At 37.0% G+C, this 18413-nt stretch overlaps 1 protein-coding gene across 1 annotated transcript in view; it reads right to left on the bottom strand.

The window, feature by feature from the left end:
* Positions 1 to 766: 766 nt before the first annotated feature.
* Positions 767 to 18413, bottom strand: part of TXNRD2 (thioredoxin reductase 2) — a gene marked incomplete at its 5' end in the record, with an annotated part of 31292 nt that continues 13645 nt past the window's right edge. Inside the window, 6 exons of the mRNA XM_010018175.1 lie at positions 767 to 890; positions 3162 to 3259; positions 4625 to 4696; positions 5785 to 5877; positions 6116 to 6211; positions 11505 to 11641. Of these exons, the coding sequence (XP_010016477.1) occupies positions 767 to 890; positions 3162 to 3259; positions 4625 to 4696; positions 5785 to 5877; positions 6116 to 6211; positions 11505 to 11641 (620 nt within the window). The remainder of the gene's footprint in view (positions 891 to 3161; positions 3260 to 4624; positions 4697 to 5784; positions 5878 to 6115; positions 6212 to 11504; positions 11642 to 18413) is intronic.

Genomic DNA, 18413 nt, shown 5'->3' with positions numbered 1-18413 from the left:
AAACTTCAAGAGTAGGCAGAGAAGTCACCATAAAATTCAACTCTGTCTTTAGCACCTCTGAGCTCATTCATTCTCAGCCATCACCATAATGTCATGACGAGGCTGCCACCGATTAATCCATTGGGATTCATCCAGTAGCAGCACAGCTTCAGTGATAAGCGATTTTCTATTAAGTTCCTGTAAATATTACATTTTAAAGAAAACACCCAAAGATAACTGCTAACTCATTGTTACACACTCTGGGAACTTGTTTCTACTAGTGAGTACAGTCTCAGTGTTCAAGATTAGGATTGGTAATGAGCTATCCATGCACTTAGGAGAAAGTCCCATGACCAAAATCCTAAGGAAGGCCCTGACCAGTTCCTAGCATCTGTATGAATATTATGTGAGATGCTGCTGTTGGCACTCAGTCATACTAACAGAAAAACTCAAATGACAGTGGCTTCATTTGCAGATGGCTTCAGATATCACTGGTTTCAGTTATATTTACATATACAAAACTGTGATTATTCCTGGCTCCAGCAAGATAACGGTTATAGGCACTTTGAAATAGAGATTTGTTATAGCAGGACTGAATTGGTTTTAGAACTGAGATGGTGTGAGGACAATTTCTTTGTCTGGCTGAAAGAAAAAACTGTCTACAGGGAGAACAAGAAAAGATTCCTGGAATTTGAACCATTAAAACTGTTCCGAACTCTAAGTGCCCCTTTTCTTTACAAATATATTTTGTGCTTATTTTCCTTCCTTCCAGGGATGGTATTTAACCTCAGCAGCCTGTAACTGTTGCATCCAAGCCAGAACGCTTTGTAATGTGCAATTTGGTAATTTCTTCAGCACAGGTAGGGTGAATGCCAACTGTCTTCATCAGCTGAGGATATGTAGCACCACATCTACAAAAAAAAAAAAAGGCTAGAAACCAAACCAAAGATTCACAAAGTCAAACAATATTCACCTGAAGCAGCAAGAATGTCCTAAGACTTCAAAGTAATTCTGCTCTTATCCATTTTATCAGTAGAGGAGTTCGTTTGTTCTTCAAACAATACCGTCTATTATTTCTCAGTCACTTACACAACAACATTTAAACGCCCAGCTTCACAACACTGTTAGGTAGGGAAGAATTGTCATAAGAGTTGAGACAGAGAGAATTAAGCAATTTATCCAAGTCACAACTGAGTCTGTGGCAAAAACATGTGACAAAACTGCAGCCTTCAGCTTTTCTTGTACATACATGTGTGTTTCCCTAACTCTGACTCCAGATGGAAAAACACACACATACACACAGAGTAAGAAAATCATAATTTGGACGGCTGTAAAGAATCTGCTGAAGGAAGTGATATTTGAATATTCTTCCGTGATCTTAGAGAAAGTCTGGGGCTTAAACTGAAATTATCAATAACATAAGCAGAAGGAAAAGGTCTTTCTTTGAAAAAAACAAAACAAAACCCCACCAAAAAACCTGGAGCTACAATCCCACTAGCTTAATTCCTTTACATGTCCAATAACATTTTTAGACTTGATGACTTTCCTTCGGGCTGCTATTCCTGGCAGGTCATACTGTAAGAATAGCTGAAATGGCCCTAAATTTAAGAATTGTTTCAATCTCTCAGTGGAATAATGTTCTCTCCTTCTACAAAATAGAGAGAAGTCTTCTGTCTTCATAGATGTCTTCTCCTCCTACATCCAAAAAAGCACCAACAAGCAGAAAATCGCTGCTGAGCACAGATGTTACTGGAGTGCTAAGTGGGGAGGGAAGATGGAAAGTCATCCTTTGGAGAGGCCGAAGTAAGACTTAATATTTGACAAAGGAGAACACCAGCTCTTTTAGTGGGTGTTCCACATTGAAAACTCTGGATTTGTGAAATAAATAGAAACCAATACAAGAATCTGACCTGCTGAAAACCTCTTACTGTGGCTAAAGTTTTAATTTCCCTCAGGCAAGGCAGAAAAGCACTCCAGTTTCATGTGCTTCCTTTTCACTGGTTATTTTGGATAAAACTTCAAAACAATGACAGCCTAAAAAATGTAGTTCTAGAATCTATACCACTGGCAATTAATGGACTACAAACACATGTTGAAAATGTGTACTGAGGGCACACTGCAATCAGTGATTTCCAACATATTCCTCACATGATACTTGCGGTCCTGCCTTCTTAATCGTTTCTGCTTTTCATTTATGCTAGTCACTCACAACTGTAAGACTAAAACTGCAATAAAATGATGATGATATTTAGGAAAATTAACATACACCACAATTAGGGTTGATTTCATGTGTCCCAGCCTGCTTTCTTCAAAGAGGAGTTAAAAACTATAATTTAGTAATATAAATATACGAATCAACATTTCTGAAGATGTGAATCAGCATTAAGAAGAGAATGAAAAACCAAATAAGAAATAATTGTAGTACACAAGAGGCATAGTAGGAATTCTACATTTAAGCAGACAAGACCCAGAATCATTCCTTATTCCTTCAAAGGGAGGACTTTTACATCAGTATTTGAGCAAAATCTTAAACAAGATCAAATCACACAGGTTCACCTACTTGGGCAAGCTTGTTACTGCAATTATAAGATAGCTCCAGACAGAAGTATCTTCCTCCTTCCATCAGCCTACAGAGGTTTCTTTCTTACCTTAACATATTATGGTTACCTTATAACCCAGAAATACAAAAATTCATGCAAGTCCTTGCTGAGCTTTTGATGAGCAATGGCTGCGTGCATTTAAAGATGAGATTAAGAAAGAAAGAAAATGCTTGGCAGGTGTAAAGAAAGGGGTTTTTTGAATAGCACAAACATCCTTTTAAAGAAGTGACTTGCAAAACTATATGGTGATTTCCTATCCTGTGCATAGAATGCAAAAGAAGCTACACCCTGAGAAAACTAACACTAGTAAGTTAATGCACAGTTTTATTTTTTGTTATATCAAGCCAACGATGTATTTTCCTCAGTTGCTCCTTAACTATATCCAGTATTGCAGTAACTAAATCCAGTACATCTTAATGAAGAACTGAAGTATTTTTAGTGAAAATATGTGCAATACTACATAAAAATAACAGAAATCATGGATTCTTTATAGTGTTGCCAAAACTAAGCAGCTATCTTTTATAATCTTACAATAACTTAAAAAGCAGGCTTTAGAAGCTAGAGACATTCTTTTGTACTTACTTGATTCCAAGAGCAAATCCTTGAATAACTTCGCCTGCATTTGGTCCAATGAAATGAAGGCCAAGTATTCGTTGCTCCCTCTCTCGTAAGCACACCATCTGAAAACAATACATTACATAGAGATCTTTTCTTAGAACATTTAAAGATAAGGCATGAAGCTGAATTAAATGAAACTGAAGTGCCCTGAGATCCTAGTTCAGCTGTTTATTCCAGCATGCCAAGAACTTACGCACTTGCTTAGGACTTACTGACTTCAACAGGCCTTATGCTTGTCCTTAAGCACTTTCCTGAATCAAAGCTTTATTACTGTATTTCTTTCAGACTTCAGGGAGCCACTGACAATGGTAATTTGTGGTAAATTGAATACTTTGTTGTCATTTGTATGAAATCCTCAAAATACCTTCTGTAGTCTAGTAACCAGACTAGTGTTATTTTGACACTCAGTGGCCACCTTAGCAATTCTCCAAGCCTGTCCACTTATTCTCACCAGCTAACCAGCTGTATTTCCAAAGATGACCACTACCAATTATAGGATATTTTGTGCCTTTGTGATTCAGTCAGTAAACACTTACAGCAGTATGTTTGGTGAGATACATTTACCACATCAGCCACATAACCTAAAAAGGAGTCAAGGCTTGGAAGCAGCCAAAGATGAAGGTGAGTTAATAAGTATCAGGGAGGGCCTCAGTCACTTAACTTTTATTAGAGAACTTAATGAAAACTGTTTAGTTCCTTTAAGGACACCATCTTCATAATTATGACAAGAAAGTCAGTCTCTCCCTGTGTCCACCCATCAAGCATTAAATCATCACTAATCTAATAGGTTCTGTTGTTCAGTAAAGGCTTGGATTCTTTCATTAAAAATCCCAGGAACAGCAACAATCTTGACATGGTCCTTTAAATACTGAGATTTAAAGATAAAAGCCTCTTGCAATAGAGTTTGAAACTCTCAAGTTTAATGTCTGTTCATGTCTTTTGGGAGTTTAGTACATACTATACTCAATATCATCCAGCAATTATTATGCTATTATTACTTTACTCTCAAATATTTACTTTAATTGGCATAATTTAAAGGGAATAGCTAAAAAGTAGCATCACTTTAGCTGCACTGGTACTTGAGACAGTTGAGGCAAGCTACTAAGGCATTTACACAAATCATATGTGACAAAATATAGTTAGAAAAACTGGAATATTTATTAGCATCTTAAAAGCAGTTCAAAGCTGGTATCAGTCAGCAGAATATCAGCCCTGAAAGACTCTAGTGTCTGTAAAGCAATTTCAATATGCAGTAGGATATGTATTGAATTTTAAACATATGAAGTTTCACTAGAGACAGGTTGCACCAAGAAAATATCTCATCCATCTTGAGAGGGGTTTTTTTTGCCAAACAGTCCTCCTTGAAACTGGCTGTACCATATCTCTTGTTTTCAGTTAAAAGCAAGTTAAAAGCTCACAACACTCACTTTTATATAGCATTGAGTTGCATCTCTTTCAGCAACTGTAAACTCTAAAGGTTTATAATACGCATGGTATACCTGGTAGGGAAAACAATAACATTTTGTGTTAGAGAGTACTATTACGTAAAAAACTGCTTTTTAGTATTATAATGATTACTATTATGATATATTTACAATGTTGTAGAAAAAAAATTGATTTATTTATAAGCCATTAATTATTTTAAAGAAAAATATGGAAAGCACAGTAGTTTAATACAAAACTTTCTCAGAGTACCATTAGATTAAAAACAAAACTGAAAAATAGATCACAAATAATCAATCATGTTACTCAAACTAGTGTCCCAATTTCAAAGTGTTAGTTTGTTCCTTTTCCCAAAAATTTAATACCTTGTTTACTGAAATAATGAAATCCAAGAAGCTTTCCATATCTATAATAATGTATGCGACAAGACAACCTGAACTGTGATTTTTGCATTCTGAATAGTAAACGCTAAATCATTTTTTATTAATGATTTTGCCTGGGGCTCCAAGCTAAATCCATCAGCTGAACTTGCTTTCCAACACATACATAACAGGAGCACCTTATGAGACACACACGCGTCAATTATCTGCCTTGATCAATTGAGAACAAATCAAGATAAGAGTTCTGGGACAGATTTTTAAAGTATAAACTTTATTTCAGAATCATAAAAGACAAAACTAATAACTGACTGGACAGGAAGTAAACTACTGCATTTTGTTAACCAAGTCATATGCTGACAGTCTTTGATGAGTGAATAAAGGTAACACAACATATCTTTTTAAGGGTAACTTGTTTGAATTTTGCCTTATTATATAGTGTTTGTGAATTTCTTCATCATGAGTACCATAATCAAATCCTTCATATCAGAAGGCTGGGTGTGAATATATGCCATAATGGATTTCTTCCTCAATATGCAATGATCGGGCATATTATATCAAGAAACCGCAGCCACGAAGAACTGAGCAGCTTGTGTGAATATTTCTGGTGACATCACAAAAATTTAGACTAAAAAATGTGACCAGCAATTCTGACAATTAAAAGGAACATAACCCTTATTTAATGGTGCTGCACATATATCTTACTAAAATGTCAGCGAGTTAAAGAATTAAAGAAACCAGCTATAAAATTAAAAATGTTTTCATACCTCAATATTATCTGCTCCATAACATTGCACAGCTGCTTCTTCTGACAGTCCAACACAACCATACTCCAAGGGAGTGAAAACTGTGGTAGGTACCTATTTGAGAGGAAAGAGAGTATTACTGTTGAACCATATGAAGCAGCAAACACAGGGGAGACTTACGCGTGTCTGAGAAGTGTAGCTCTGTCGCGCACATCTAGTTTGGCTACTGTCAAAGTTAGATTCCAGATGACAAAATGCAATTTTCTTTAGAGATATTTAGAGGAAAAAAAATTATTAAAAAAAAAAAAGTGTAAGATTTGGCTTGTGTTATTGAAAAAAAGAAACAACTTACATTGTCATAGTCCATCAATTCTGAAGACTGGCCAAATAGACGCCGAGCCAGCAGTTTTCCTGCAGCTATTGCTGTGGGTGTTAATTCAGGACGGCCCTAAGAAGAGAGCACAAAGCTCTGTTTTAGCTAAGAGAGAAGCAGCATCCAAGGATTTCTCCTGGGACAATGGTCAGAGGAAGGCCAAATCTTTGGAATTTCAGCCTGGTAGCCAGGACTCAAAATAGAGAAGGCAGTAATAATTTCTGTCCAAAATGCTTTTAAGTCTGCAAGTTCAGTATCTATCTTAATGGGGAAGTGTGGGGTGAAACAAATGCCATGAATGTGTCAAAACCTTGTATCTTATCATGTCACCTCTGGAAAATCAGAGGATATTCATATGCTAACCACTCACTTCCCCCTTTCTTTCCATAGTAAGCCATTAAGAAATTTCTCAGATGGTCTTTTTAAAGCAGGAAAAGCCTAGTATAAAGCAACAGTGTTTTTATAACATCAGACCTTTTAAAAAAGTTGTCTGACACATTTTTACAGAACACAGGCACAAAAAATAGCTATTTGTAGGTACTATTACTGACTTGCTATGTTGGTCCTGGATCAGAGCAGTGGAACACTACTTTCATAGCACTGCAGCGATAGGTCAAGTTGGTCCCAGTCTCAGACTGTGGTATTAAAGAGAGGCTTGAAAAGGATTGCTACTGGCAAATGCTAACTTTCTGCAAGTGAGAAATGGAATGATAGCAGGATATGACCAGGACATGGTCCAGTTCAAGCCTTGAGTCCTAGCTACCTTTCATATCCAAAGAAGACTACGCAGTGTGCCAGAACCCTTATTTTGAGTGCTGGCACAATACCACTGGAGCATTGGAACTCCAGTGCTAGTTCTAAGGAAGCTGGAAGTTTTTACAGATTCAAATAAGCATTTTCATAGGAATGTTTTTGAAGTTCAAGGAAGAACAGTCCATGCAAATTAATAAGACCTAACAAATTTCATAAATCTAGTAAAACCCAGTATTTAAGAGTTCATCTATGACGTATCATCAAGATGCTTGTCTGAGATGATGAAAGAGTTTGCAAATCTAGAAGGAATGACGTAGAAACATAAGAAAACTGTAACTGCGAAATACCTTTGTGGGACAATATAGAATGCTTTATAAAATGTGTGAAGTATTGATTCATACAGCTTGTCACACTCCTGCAAAGCCCCGTTTGGAAGTAGTAATCCAATAAGCCCCCAAAAATAGTCTCCAGCAAAAAATAAAGTAAGGATTCCCCAGCACACACATTCAGGTTTTTCAACCTTTTTTTTTTTCATTATCCTGAAGGTTTTTAGTGTTTACTGGAATCCCTTACTCTTTCCCAGCTTATCTTTTTCTAGATTCTGTACATAGTATTAGTTACAATATACATACACCATATCCATTATCTGCATATTAATATGCATGCATGTTTTTATACGTGTTAATAACCACTTAATTTAAAAATGCCTTTGCAAAAACCCAAACTGAAACATGTCTAACCTTATAACAGAAACTATAATTCTAATTGTTAATGAAAACTAACCTGTTTTTCCCCACAGCTCATGACAAATCACAACACTGCAAATCTATCCCTTTTTTCACCCTAAGATCCATCAAGTTATGGTTTTTCAAATCCAACATTCTGACTTTCAAGTCTGTAAATGTCATTTACCAGATGAAATTTGCCATTTGTTTTTTCTTATCCACATTTGCCCGAAACATGGCTGCCAATCATTTCTGTAGCAGGAAATACAGATGTTGTTTTGGCATTCCAGAAATGAATAGAAGATTGGAACGAGAGATAAAATTGTGAAAGCACTGCCATGCATTCCATAAAACCCAACTAATTACTAAAACATCCATGCAGATAAAGCCCAATTTCTCATAAACAATGACTTAAAGACCTTCCTTGGTAAATATTTGAAATGAACATTCACTTTGCAGTCATGTGTAGAACTACTCTGCTGATTATTATGGGTATGAATTGTTCCTAAGAACCCTCCAATGTATTATATATTTAAACGAGATGGCTCCTAAGAGAGTTTAAAAAGCTTTGAAGTAATGTGTATTTGTTCTAACACAACTCTTTTTGGTCTCATTTCTATTCAAAGCAACATATTGTACATTCCACCTTCTCTACACATCTTTTATAACACCCTTTGAAATATGACAGATGTATAGTGACATGACCATACGATAAACCTCCTTCTGAGAACTTCTTTATAGTGTGTGCCATGCTTTTCAACAAGAATACTACTGGAGGAAGAATTTTAACACAAAGCATTTATATCAGCACTGGAAAAAAAATTAAAACTAAAATTCCAGCTTGATCTTCCTCATTCAGATCACAGAAGATGAAAATGTCTAAATGCCATTTCACCTGTCAATTGGAAATAGTATTTTACCAAAGCTTGAAAAACTTTTTTTGAGGGTAGACAAAGTGACTGACCTCTGGAATGGTTGTTTTTCCCCCTTTTCTCCAAATGAACAGCTTGTATAACATTAGGATTCCATTTGCCATACAAGGGTGCAACAAGACACCTATGCACACATAGTTTCCCATTTGTACCAGCTGGGTATGACTCCCAAATGAAAACAGCCATTCTGAGCATTCGCCTTTCTCCTCTCACACTCCCCTTCCAGTCAGGCCATTCAATTAAAACAAAAAAAAAGAACTTCTTGCTATTTGGTAGCAGTATGCTGTCTATTCAGTGTGGCATGGTAAAGAAGGGAGGAGGAGAGCTTGAGAAGTACTTGCAAAGGTATGAGCAATAGCACTTCATGATAGCAAAGAGACTCTAACAGGGAGAGAGCAGAGCAAAGAGGAATCCTGAACAGGAACATTGGAGAAAATATATCTTATTCTTATAAGCAGCATTAAGAATCACTGATGCTCATTCACAGGAAATAAGATTCCCCTTCCTGATCTCTTTTGATAGGTCTCACCCTGAAAGTATCATACACCAAGCTCTACAGCTTTGTGGTTCTTAGCAGGATGCGCTTGATTCTTTTGTGTGTATTCTTTGACATGTGCACCAGCACAGGACTTTCTTTCACTGCTGGTTCCCATGCCAATGAAATTCATTATCTAAATTAATTCTGCTAAAAAAAAAAAAAAATAAAAATAAAAAAAAATAAAGTAAACCTTATTGCTTAGCAAGTGGAATTCATGGCTTACATTGTAGTGGAGTCAGATAACAGCAACAAGTTCCTTCTATCTTTAAACTCTATAAATGCATGAGTACTATACTGTGATTTCTTTAATTCCCTGTATTAAGCCAATATGCAGATAAAAGCTTAAGAAAATATTTCTCCAGAGCACTGACTTAACTGAAGCCTTCTCCCAGTTCCCTGGACTCAGTATAAAACTGTGTTGCTGTTTTTAACACTTACGTTTAGAAGTGCCTATTGAACAACTCACATTCAAATCTGTACTAATAAGGACAAAAGCAGGAAAAGGAAATCCAAGTTTTAACAACAAAATGAAAATAACAAATAAATGAAGACATGATTTTTTAAATCCAGAGTAGGAAAGAGAAGAGCATCCTGCCTCCAACTTTTTATTTCTTACTTAACTAAATCCTCAAAGGGCAGAAAACAAAAAGCACCCAAAAGGAAATGACTTGCCCAAAATAACACTGCAGACTGGCAGCAAAATAAGCATCAGCATCCAAGGCCCTGCCAGCATTGCCTCCAACAACTGCTTCTTGGATGAAATTAAGAAGAAAAGTTTGGAAAGCAGGAGGCCTAACCAAAGCATGTATCAGGGACAAGCAGGTGTAGGAGGTCACTGTGAGCAGAAAGAGGACTTCAGGAAACATCCCAGAGCAAGAAGTGACAAGTACAGAGGGAACCTGTATGTGAAGGGAAAAGAAAGGAGAGGAACTGTACATAATCCCAAAGCTCTGAGTGGCTGGACTGGACAGAGAAGCTGTGGAGAGTAAGAAAAACAAAATGGAGAAATAGCTGAGCAGGAAAGAGTTTTAATTCAGTTTAAAAAGGAAATGGCACGTCATTCGCATGAAGACAGAGACAGACAGGAAGAAACACATGTCTACATAGAGGGAAAGATGTCAGGAATGGTCATCAAATTTATGAGATGGCAGTTCCAGAGTTCAGTTAGAAATGTGCAGTGCTATTCCCAAGACATTATGTAACCTGTTGCATCTCTCCAAAAACTCAGAGCACCTGTAGGGTTTATAAATATAAGAGACCTTTAAAAGATTTTAAACATTGCATAATAAGAAATCTTTAAAACGTCTCTCAAATTATACTATATATGCTGTTTGGATATTGCTACAGTAGTTAGATTTACCAGACTTTCAAAACAGATGCCTTCACTATATCAAAACCAATCTTGATAGGAAAGCATGTGCTTAATTCCACTAAGTTCAAAAAAATGGGTGAAATAATTCTGTATCTTGCAATGCCTAGCCTCTAGATTCTACATATTGCCCTGATTTTTTAGGAACAGCAGGTGGCTGATGAAAACATCCTCCTGTAACTGTACAGTTCAGAATCCAGACAAACATTTATGAAGAGAACATGTTTGAAGATGCCCAACTTTCAGAAGATACTCCGAGTTCTTCTGTAAACTGAAACCTGAGAGATTTAAAAGTATTTGAGTGCACTTTGATGAGGACAAGACGTTCTTGTAACAAATAATTGTAGATTATCAATAGCACTGGATTAAGGCCACATAATTCTGGTTTTGCACCTATAATAAATAATTTTGCTCTTCTTATAATGTACTCTCCTTTAGGAAAAACAAATCCAAACCATCAAAGGACAACAAACAAACAAAAAAACCCAAACCAAAACACCACACCTCATGTTTACTTGTCATAATCATTCATAAATCATGAACAGAAGTAAAATGTATTTAGTATTTGCAGCAATTAGTTCTTCTTATTCTAGAGGAAGATACTTTAGTCAGGAAGCAGAAATGCTGTCTTGGGACTAGTCTCAATTAACCCTCAAAATACTAAAAGAGGAACTTGTCATGGTCATTCCCAGTAAGTGTATTCAGCTCCAGAAGGTAAGAATCACAGGCAGTATGAAGTCATATGTCTGAAGTGATAAAAACATTATTAGAAAGATAATTGAATTGATAAAGACATTATTCTTAGCCTCTGACCAGTAATGCATTCCCTGATAAACATCAGTAATAATACCTAATGTTGAGATACTTCACAAGATCCATGTGAAGGAAATTACTGACCCAGGTGGCTGGCATAAACACTACAGCTCTGCAAAATGAAAACAGCAAAACATGAAGATATATGCTAGAGCATGACGACATCTGGGCACTAGTTATTAGTCAGGAACAAAGTTGGCTTCCTGTTATTGTAAAATAGTTTATGTAGACTCAGTACCTCTGTTATGTCTCCAATCGCATAAATGTGAGGAACAGAAGTAGCTTCACTGGCATCAACAATGATCTTTCCAGTTTCAGAATTAGTTTTCACTCCAACTGCATCCAAATTGAGAGTTTTAACATCAGGAGCTCGGCCTTAAGGGGGGAAAAAAAAAAAAAGAAGAAAAAAGGTAAAAACTAATGGAAAACTTCAGCAGTCTTAATCCAGAAAGCTGGGATCCTCCACTGCAGGTTTCTAAGAATTTCATGTTATTTGACAGTCCAGGCAGAAACATGACAAAACTGATCTCATTCTGAAAAAGCTGTAAGGGTGGAAAGTATGGATATGAATTTCCTTGTGAAAGGAGCTCTATTACTATTGCCTTTGCTCAGACTATTTCAGAGAAAGTTATCCTTTAAAAATGTGCAGGACAACATCCACTGCAAAAAGTGCAAAGCCCATATGCTTTAATAGTTGATGCACGTTCTAAATTCAGTTTCCTAATGTAGCATGAATATATATATAATAACTAAGCAACTTCTACACTGAAAATGTCCAATAAACGCTAACTGAATGGCACTCAATACTTACAAACAGCTTGTTGTGCATACTTGTGGATAAAAATAAATACTGCTGTTCAACGTTAAAAATTCCTTAAGTCCTCTTTTCTTGCTATCTGATACACTTCTCTTTTTAGCTCCCTCAGCTTGGATGAAAAAGCTTATCAACTTTGCTCTCAAGTCCTTAAGGCTAAGTTATTTAGCTCCAACTCTGTATCTATCCGAGCTGTTTCTGTAGAGTTTAGAAACACTATTCCTAGAATTTAGAAACACTATGTCAGATGGATTTAAAAATAAATGAGGTAAATTCCACCAATCTTAGATTTTATTTCAGCTTCCTCTTCCAACGACTTCCAATTATCTCATGTTTAAAAAATATTTTGGTGTGTTTTCTGCATAAAGTTACCACTTGGACCACCAAAGCCTTAACATTACACTGAGCTTTCCATAGAGTATCTAACAAAGCAAATCCTGACTCAGAAATTGGAATTTTAAATCCCATCCAATTTTTCAAATGTATTTGAAGGTTAATGAGCACAGTGAAATTATCAGGTACTCCCCAGATTTGTAGGGACACACAGGATTGCATAGAAAAAATTACCTGAACATATCCAAATGAAGGACATTTTATAACATTGCATCTGTTTTTAGAGGTTATAAATGAACATGGCTATATCTACATCTACATATATAGGTCTTTGCATGAGTCATGATTTTGTGTTTGATGTTAATACAGAGCTATAGCAAAGCAAAACTAAAAGGGAAATGTGTTTTCATTATATAAACAAGCTCTTTGATGTTAATGTAGGAAATTATTAAACAAAAGGAAAACCTGGCTTGTCAATACAGACCTAATTATATGTAAACATATGATTCACTGCTTTATACATCTGCCATATAGCCAGGCCCCTCAAACAATGTCACATCTGAATGCCTCTGTAAAGACTTCTGTGTATTAATTTCATCTGGTGAAACCAACACTTCCTCTGGGAGTACTGACTGAAGCTGTCGGCACTTGGCTATCTGTCTGTCTTCCCTTCTGTTGTCCCCATGGGATGTTGATCTGCTGTTCCTTCTCTGCCCCCTGCTCCCCAGTCCTGATGCTATCAGGCAACAAAAATAATAAACCTCCAGGACCTTATCTTGGCTCGGATGTGAAACAACTTCCTACCGTTGTATTTCTTTGTGCATTGAGAGTAAAGCCTGGATATTCTGCAAATGGACAACTAATGGGGTTTTCTAGTTTCCCCTTTTTCCTGCCAAGCAGAGCCAAGAGAAAGCTTAGCACGCAATTGCAAGCACTGAAAGAGGAAAAAAAGAAAAAACTGTCAATAGAGTCATTTAAAGACCTGTGACAACAACAGCTGAGTTTATCAGATCTGCAGGCTAACACTTAACCTTTCGATTCCAGTCTATTTTAACATGTGTACAGCTTGGTATTAATAGCTAAGAGTTACAAAAACTGTGGTGCTACTTATAGTGAAATTTCTGTCTCACGTTTACTGCCTAAATATTATTTTTGAAAGCAAAAACTAAACTTTAAAACACTGAATTGAAGCTTTATTGGCCTTCATCCCCATGCTGGCTTACCTCCATAAGCCAGAATTACACTTACTGATCTTGCTTCACCTCAAATTCAGTAGTTTAGGTTCATGATTATCCAACGTGTCTTGGTAAGTTTTAATGTCAAATTCAGGAAATTCTGGTATTTCCCAACATTCACTTTACTTGTATTATAGAATCAGTTCCCACAATTTCTCAGCAGTATTGGATCAGAAGGACATTTTATACCCATAACTCCTAAGTTTTTTACCTTTACAGCTTCAAGAAACCATGAGTTTACAGCTTATTTCAAAAATCAAGAGGACAGTACAAAACTATCCCAAATCATACCAGGCACTTAACATAGAGATGGCCCCCTGCCTCCCTCCCACTAAAGCCAGCACACATGCTTTTAGTTGAAGATGTTCACTGCCCTGGAACTGCCACAGAACAAGGACTATATGACTGTATAAGACACAGGACTAAATTTAGCTTTTATTCAAAACAGCAAGATATTATGTCAGGCATCTAGAGGGAAGGTATCATTCTAATCCGACCCTTAAAAATGTTACCTGCCTCCTGCACTTATAATACCACATCACAGTCTCATCATCAATAGACCCATACACTAACCACATAGCTGCAAAACCCACACAGATCCCTGCTTTCAGGGCCTGCCCCTATTCACTTTTAACTCTAAAAGAAAAAACACCTTTTTGATCTGTTTTTGTAAAATCTAACAACATTCCTAAGAGAGCCACCAGCCAGATTAGCTACAGAGAGCAACAGACTGCTTAAATCACCCAGCTCAGACATGTGCTAGGCTGGTTATGCTGTGATGCGGCCTTTCTTGTCCCATCATCTGCTGATAGGGTCTGACTGGTAACCACACCTGCACACACAATAAGGTGAAGACAGCATCAGGTTGCTGTGACCTTCAGGTGCAGAAGCTTCAACAGTGGAGACTGAAGTAGGAATAGGCATAGTCAAGTAAGTAGCAGCAGTAAATGAGAGAGAGCAGTCTTGCACACAGTAAGGTTTGCCAGGGTGATAAAAGTGCAGCTGACAGCAGAATTTTATAATGGGTCTTCTGCAGTTTCTTAATCACAAGCTAGAATGTCTGTTTGCCCCCCCAGCATTAGAAAAATCCAAACTGGAGCCAACCAAGCATTCATTATCAGGCATCATACTGAAGGTGACCACTGCGAGGATACTGCAGGGTGACAGGATGGTTCTCTGGAATAAAACTTAAGCCCAATAGTCTTCACTTCTTCCCTATACACTGGCATTTTGACACACCACTTCATAATAATCTGACTTTCAGTTTGACCTTAATCAAAATCTCACCTCTGTTCCCAGTCTTCGTATTGTCTCTCATCTTGTTCTATGTGTCTGACCCACTCCCCAAATCAGTTTCGGGACCACTACCCCTTCCGTCTTAGAATCCCTCCTTAAAACTCACAAATTGTTCACTAAAACATAGCCAGCTGAAAATGACTAATAAAGACCCACTACCATGTAACTAACATCCAGATTACAAGAAATTATTGACTACAGTAAGATTAACTAAGGTAAAAAATAAGTTCAGAACCCTTACCACATTGATAACAGCATGCACCAATTTTACAAGGATGTTTTGAATATATCTTTCATTGCTGATAAACTTTCACTGTGAAAAAACCCTGACCCTTAGCCAGTGCTAGGGCAGTAACTGGTTCTTTGCCAAGCCTGCTAAGCCATACTATCTCTTGTAGCATTGACTAGTAAAACTTATTACACAGAGGTGTCATACTCAGAAATGCCACAAGAAAGCTTGTGGCAGCCATGGTGGACTCAGTAAATATGTAGCCATCACTATTGACTGTACATTTGAAGTTACTTGCATCTGGAGACATGTTGCTTTGGTCCTACCCAAACAACAACAAAAAAAGCAACTCCAAGTGACATGTAACCAAATGAACACCTTATAGCATGGGACAGGATTCTAACAATTCTATTTGTTTTCTTCTCAAGGTCCTGTACAAGGTAAAGTGGGCTGGAAACATTTTCTGAGAAGCAGCTACAGTTCACATTAGTATTCCCACACTAAGTTTGCTTTCACCAAAGGTTTTGTATAGTCTTAGTGATGACTCTGTAGTCTCAAAATAGTACCCAACAAACATTCCCAAGTGAAGTCACTGGCGTCAATCTCCTGGACATTCATGGGTGAACAGAACCTCCATTCTGTAGAGAATATCACAGTAATTATACTGGTTTCATGAAACTACTTTGGAGCATTTTCCACCATTATTTTTATGTGTGCCACCATTCAGGTAAAGGCCAGCCATCATCTATCAACTCTGAAACAGGTTTGAATCCAAAAACTCTCTCACACACGGATTAGAGGCACAGCCAGGCATCTAAACTTTTCCTAACAGGAAGAAGTGATTTTTATAGTTACCAGCTAGTAAAGTAAGTAGCATAAGAGTTACATTCAAAGTTTATGGGTATGTTAAACAAAAGAAGGAAAAAGTACCATCCAGGCCTCTTTCAATGCAAACAAATTACTAGAACATTAAAAATAGCCCTGTTGAATAAAGTCTGACTGAATGTTATTAAAACTAGATATTGGGAAACAACCTAAAAGCACTGGCTGATATAATGGAATGACAATTTTCATTAAGATTACAGAAAACCACCTTGCCAAGACAGTAATGAATTAAAAGTAATAAGAGAGAGACACGGGAAGTTCAGAACAAAGACCCAGAGCCTCAGCAAACCACAACACATGAGCTCTAACAGTTGTCTGAGATCAACCAAGGTGCATGATTTTTCACTGAATGGTTCAGAGGTAAAAGACCTTTGTTTGCAGTGACAGCGCTAAGGCCCATCCCCTTTTCTATAGGGGCTGGCAGAGAGATGCTCACAGGAGATCAAAGCAATATTTTACCATATGGGACTTTTCAAAGAAAATCTTGAAACAAAATTTCTGTTTTCTTAGTTAATCCAAACTGACTTGGTTGTAAGACTTGAAGAAAACTGCTATTAAAAATAAAGTTACGTACTTAAGCATTTCTTGATACTGAACAGTGATTATCTTATTTTACTGCACTACAAAATAAATCTGCCAAGGGGCCAGTCTGACAGAAAGGACAATGCTTGATAGCCCATGATGTGCAACACCTGATACCCGTTCAGCTAAAGTTATAATTTCTTTTCATGGCAAAGGTGATATTATTCCAAAGACAAGTGGTGTTCCTATAAGCTTATGAGTGCAATGGAACTTGAAAATGGTTGCTCTGCTGCTCTCATCAGGGAAAAAACTTTCTTTGCAAAGCTAAACTTAAAATCTGCTGCTGGTCATTGCTCTTTCTGTTTTACCAGCACACTACACTACTACTGTGTTTTACTAGCACACTACATCACTTTCTCTGTCAAACTAATTCTAGGTTATTTTGCAAACACCTACGTATTTTAATCACCAATTCAGTGTTGCTCCTCTGCACAGTAGGACCCCACTAGTATCTTTTCTAAGGACTTTGTGAATAATCAACTTCTGGTTACAGCAGTGATCTTTTGCCACCTATTGGAAATACTACTCACCAATTCCTTTTATATACGAGCTGTGTTGCAACTGCAGCATTCAATCCACAAGTTTCAGTCCTCCAATAGCTGAAACAAACCCACTCTACAAACTTTGGTCTTTTGCAACTTTGTCCTGCAACTCAGCAGTTGCATCTGTTTATAAAGGCACCAATCTCTACCCTTTTCTTTGGATGAAGACCCTGTGTTCAGTCTGTACATGCACACCCTCACCACTGCTTTGCAGCTCACATATATTAGGCACCTAACACATTAATGTGTCCTTAAGGGCAGGGGCAATACTATGTAATATTAAAAGTTTATTGGTTCCACATTGAATGAAAAGAAAAATATTAAAACTTTATCATTTCAGAAGAATTCTCACAAAAGCAGAAGAGAGCAGTAGTAAAAGACAGAAGGATATTACAGGATTAGACAGGCAGAAACAAACACAAGTCAAGAAAGAGCTGTTTCACTGGTCTGTAATATAACAGTATAGCCACTCTGCAAGATAACAGGCCTATAAGAGTTACTTACAAAAGTTTTGGATTGAAACCCTTAAACTACATTAAAAGGTATAAAAAAATGAGATTATTAGAGTTTTTTTCCCCTCAAATATTTTGACTGGTTCAAAGAAGCTACTAAAAAAGCAAAGAGAGCACTGTGCCTGCTTTTACTGGCTTATTCATACAAGCAGAAAATCACACATTCCAGAAGATAAAATTCCTCATAGAAACACAATACAATTTTTTTCCAAGGGCCTATGTGAGGAGATAGAACGAAACTCAAACTATGTGCCACTGCCAGTATGTATTTCAACCATTATTCACAAAATCCCATTAAAATCCCATGACGTGCTTTACAAAAGTTAAGGAAACATCCACTATAATTCAGGCTACAACTAGTTAACAATAGTGGCTGCTTTTAACTAACTCTCCAAGCTGACTCTCTTCAATCAGTATTGTAACTGGCACATCTGCAGACAGGAAATCCTCAACACTACCAAGTTTCCCAGCCTATTATCTGAGACACCTGGTGTGGGTGTGTTGATAGAGAGCAAAACAATGAATCATATCGACTGCACATCAGTTAACCAGCTTTAACTGTTAAAGTGTTTAATCCTTAAGGGTAGAGTGCCAATTTGAACACTGGAAAAAAGAAATCAACACAAAACCCCCAAACCCTCAAACTATTAATTTTGCAGCTTCTAAATCCATTGTAATTCAAATCTATGACAAAAGCTACAATATATGTAGTGCTCCCT

Source organism: Nestor notabilis, unplaced genomic scaffold (assembly GCF_000696875.1).
Source record: "Nestor notabilis isolate BGI_N333 unplaced genomic scaffold, ASM69687v1 scaffold12687, whole genome shotgun sequence".
NCBI classification, from domain to species: domain Eukaryota; kingdom Metazoa; phylum Chordata; class Aves; order Psittaciformes; family Psittacidae; genus Nestor; species Nestor notabilis.
Note: the sequence above shows the minus strand (reverse complement) of the source record. Positions and strands in the feature narration are given on the sequence as shown.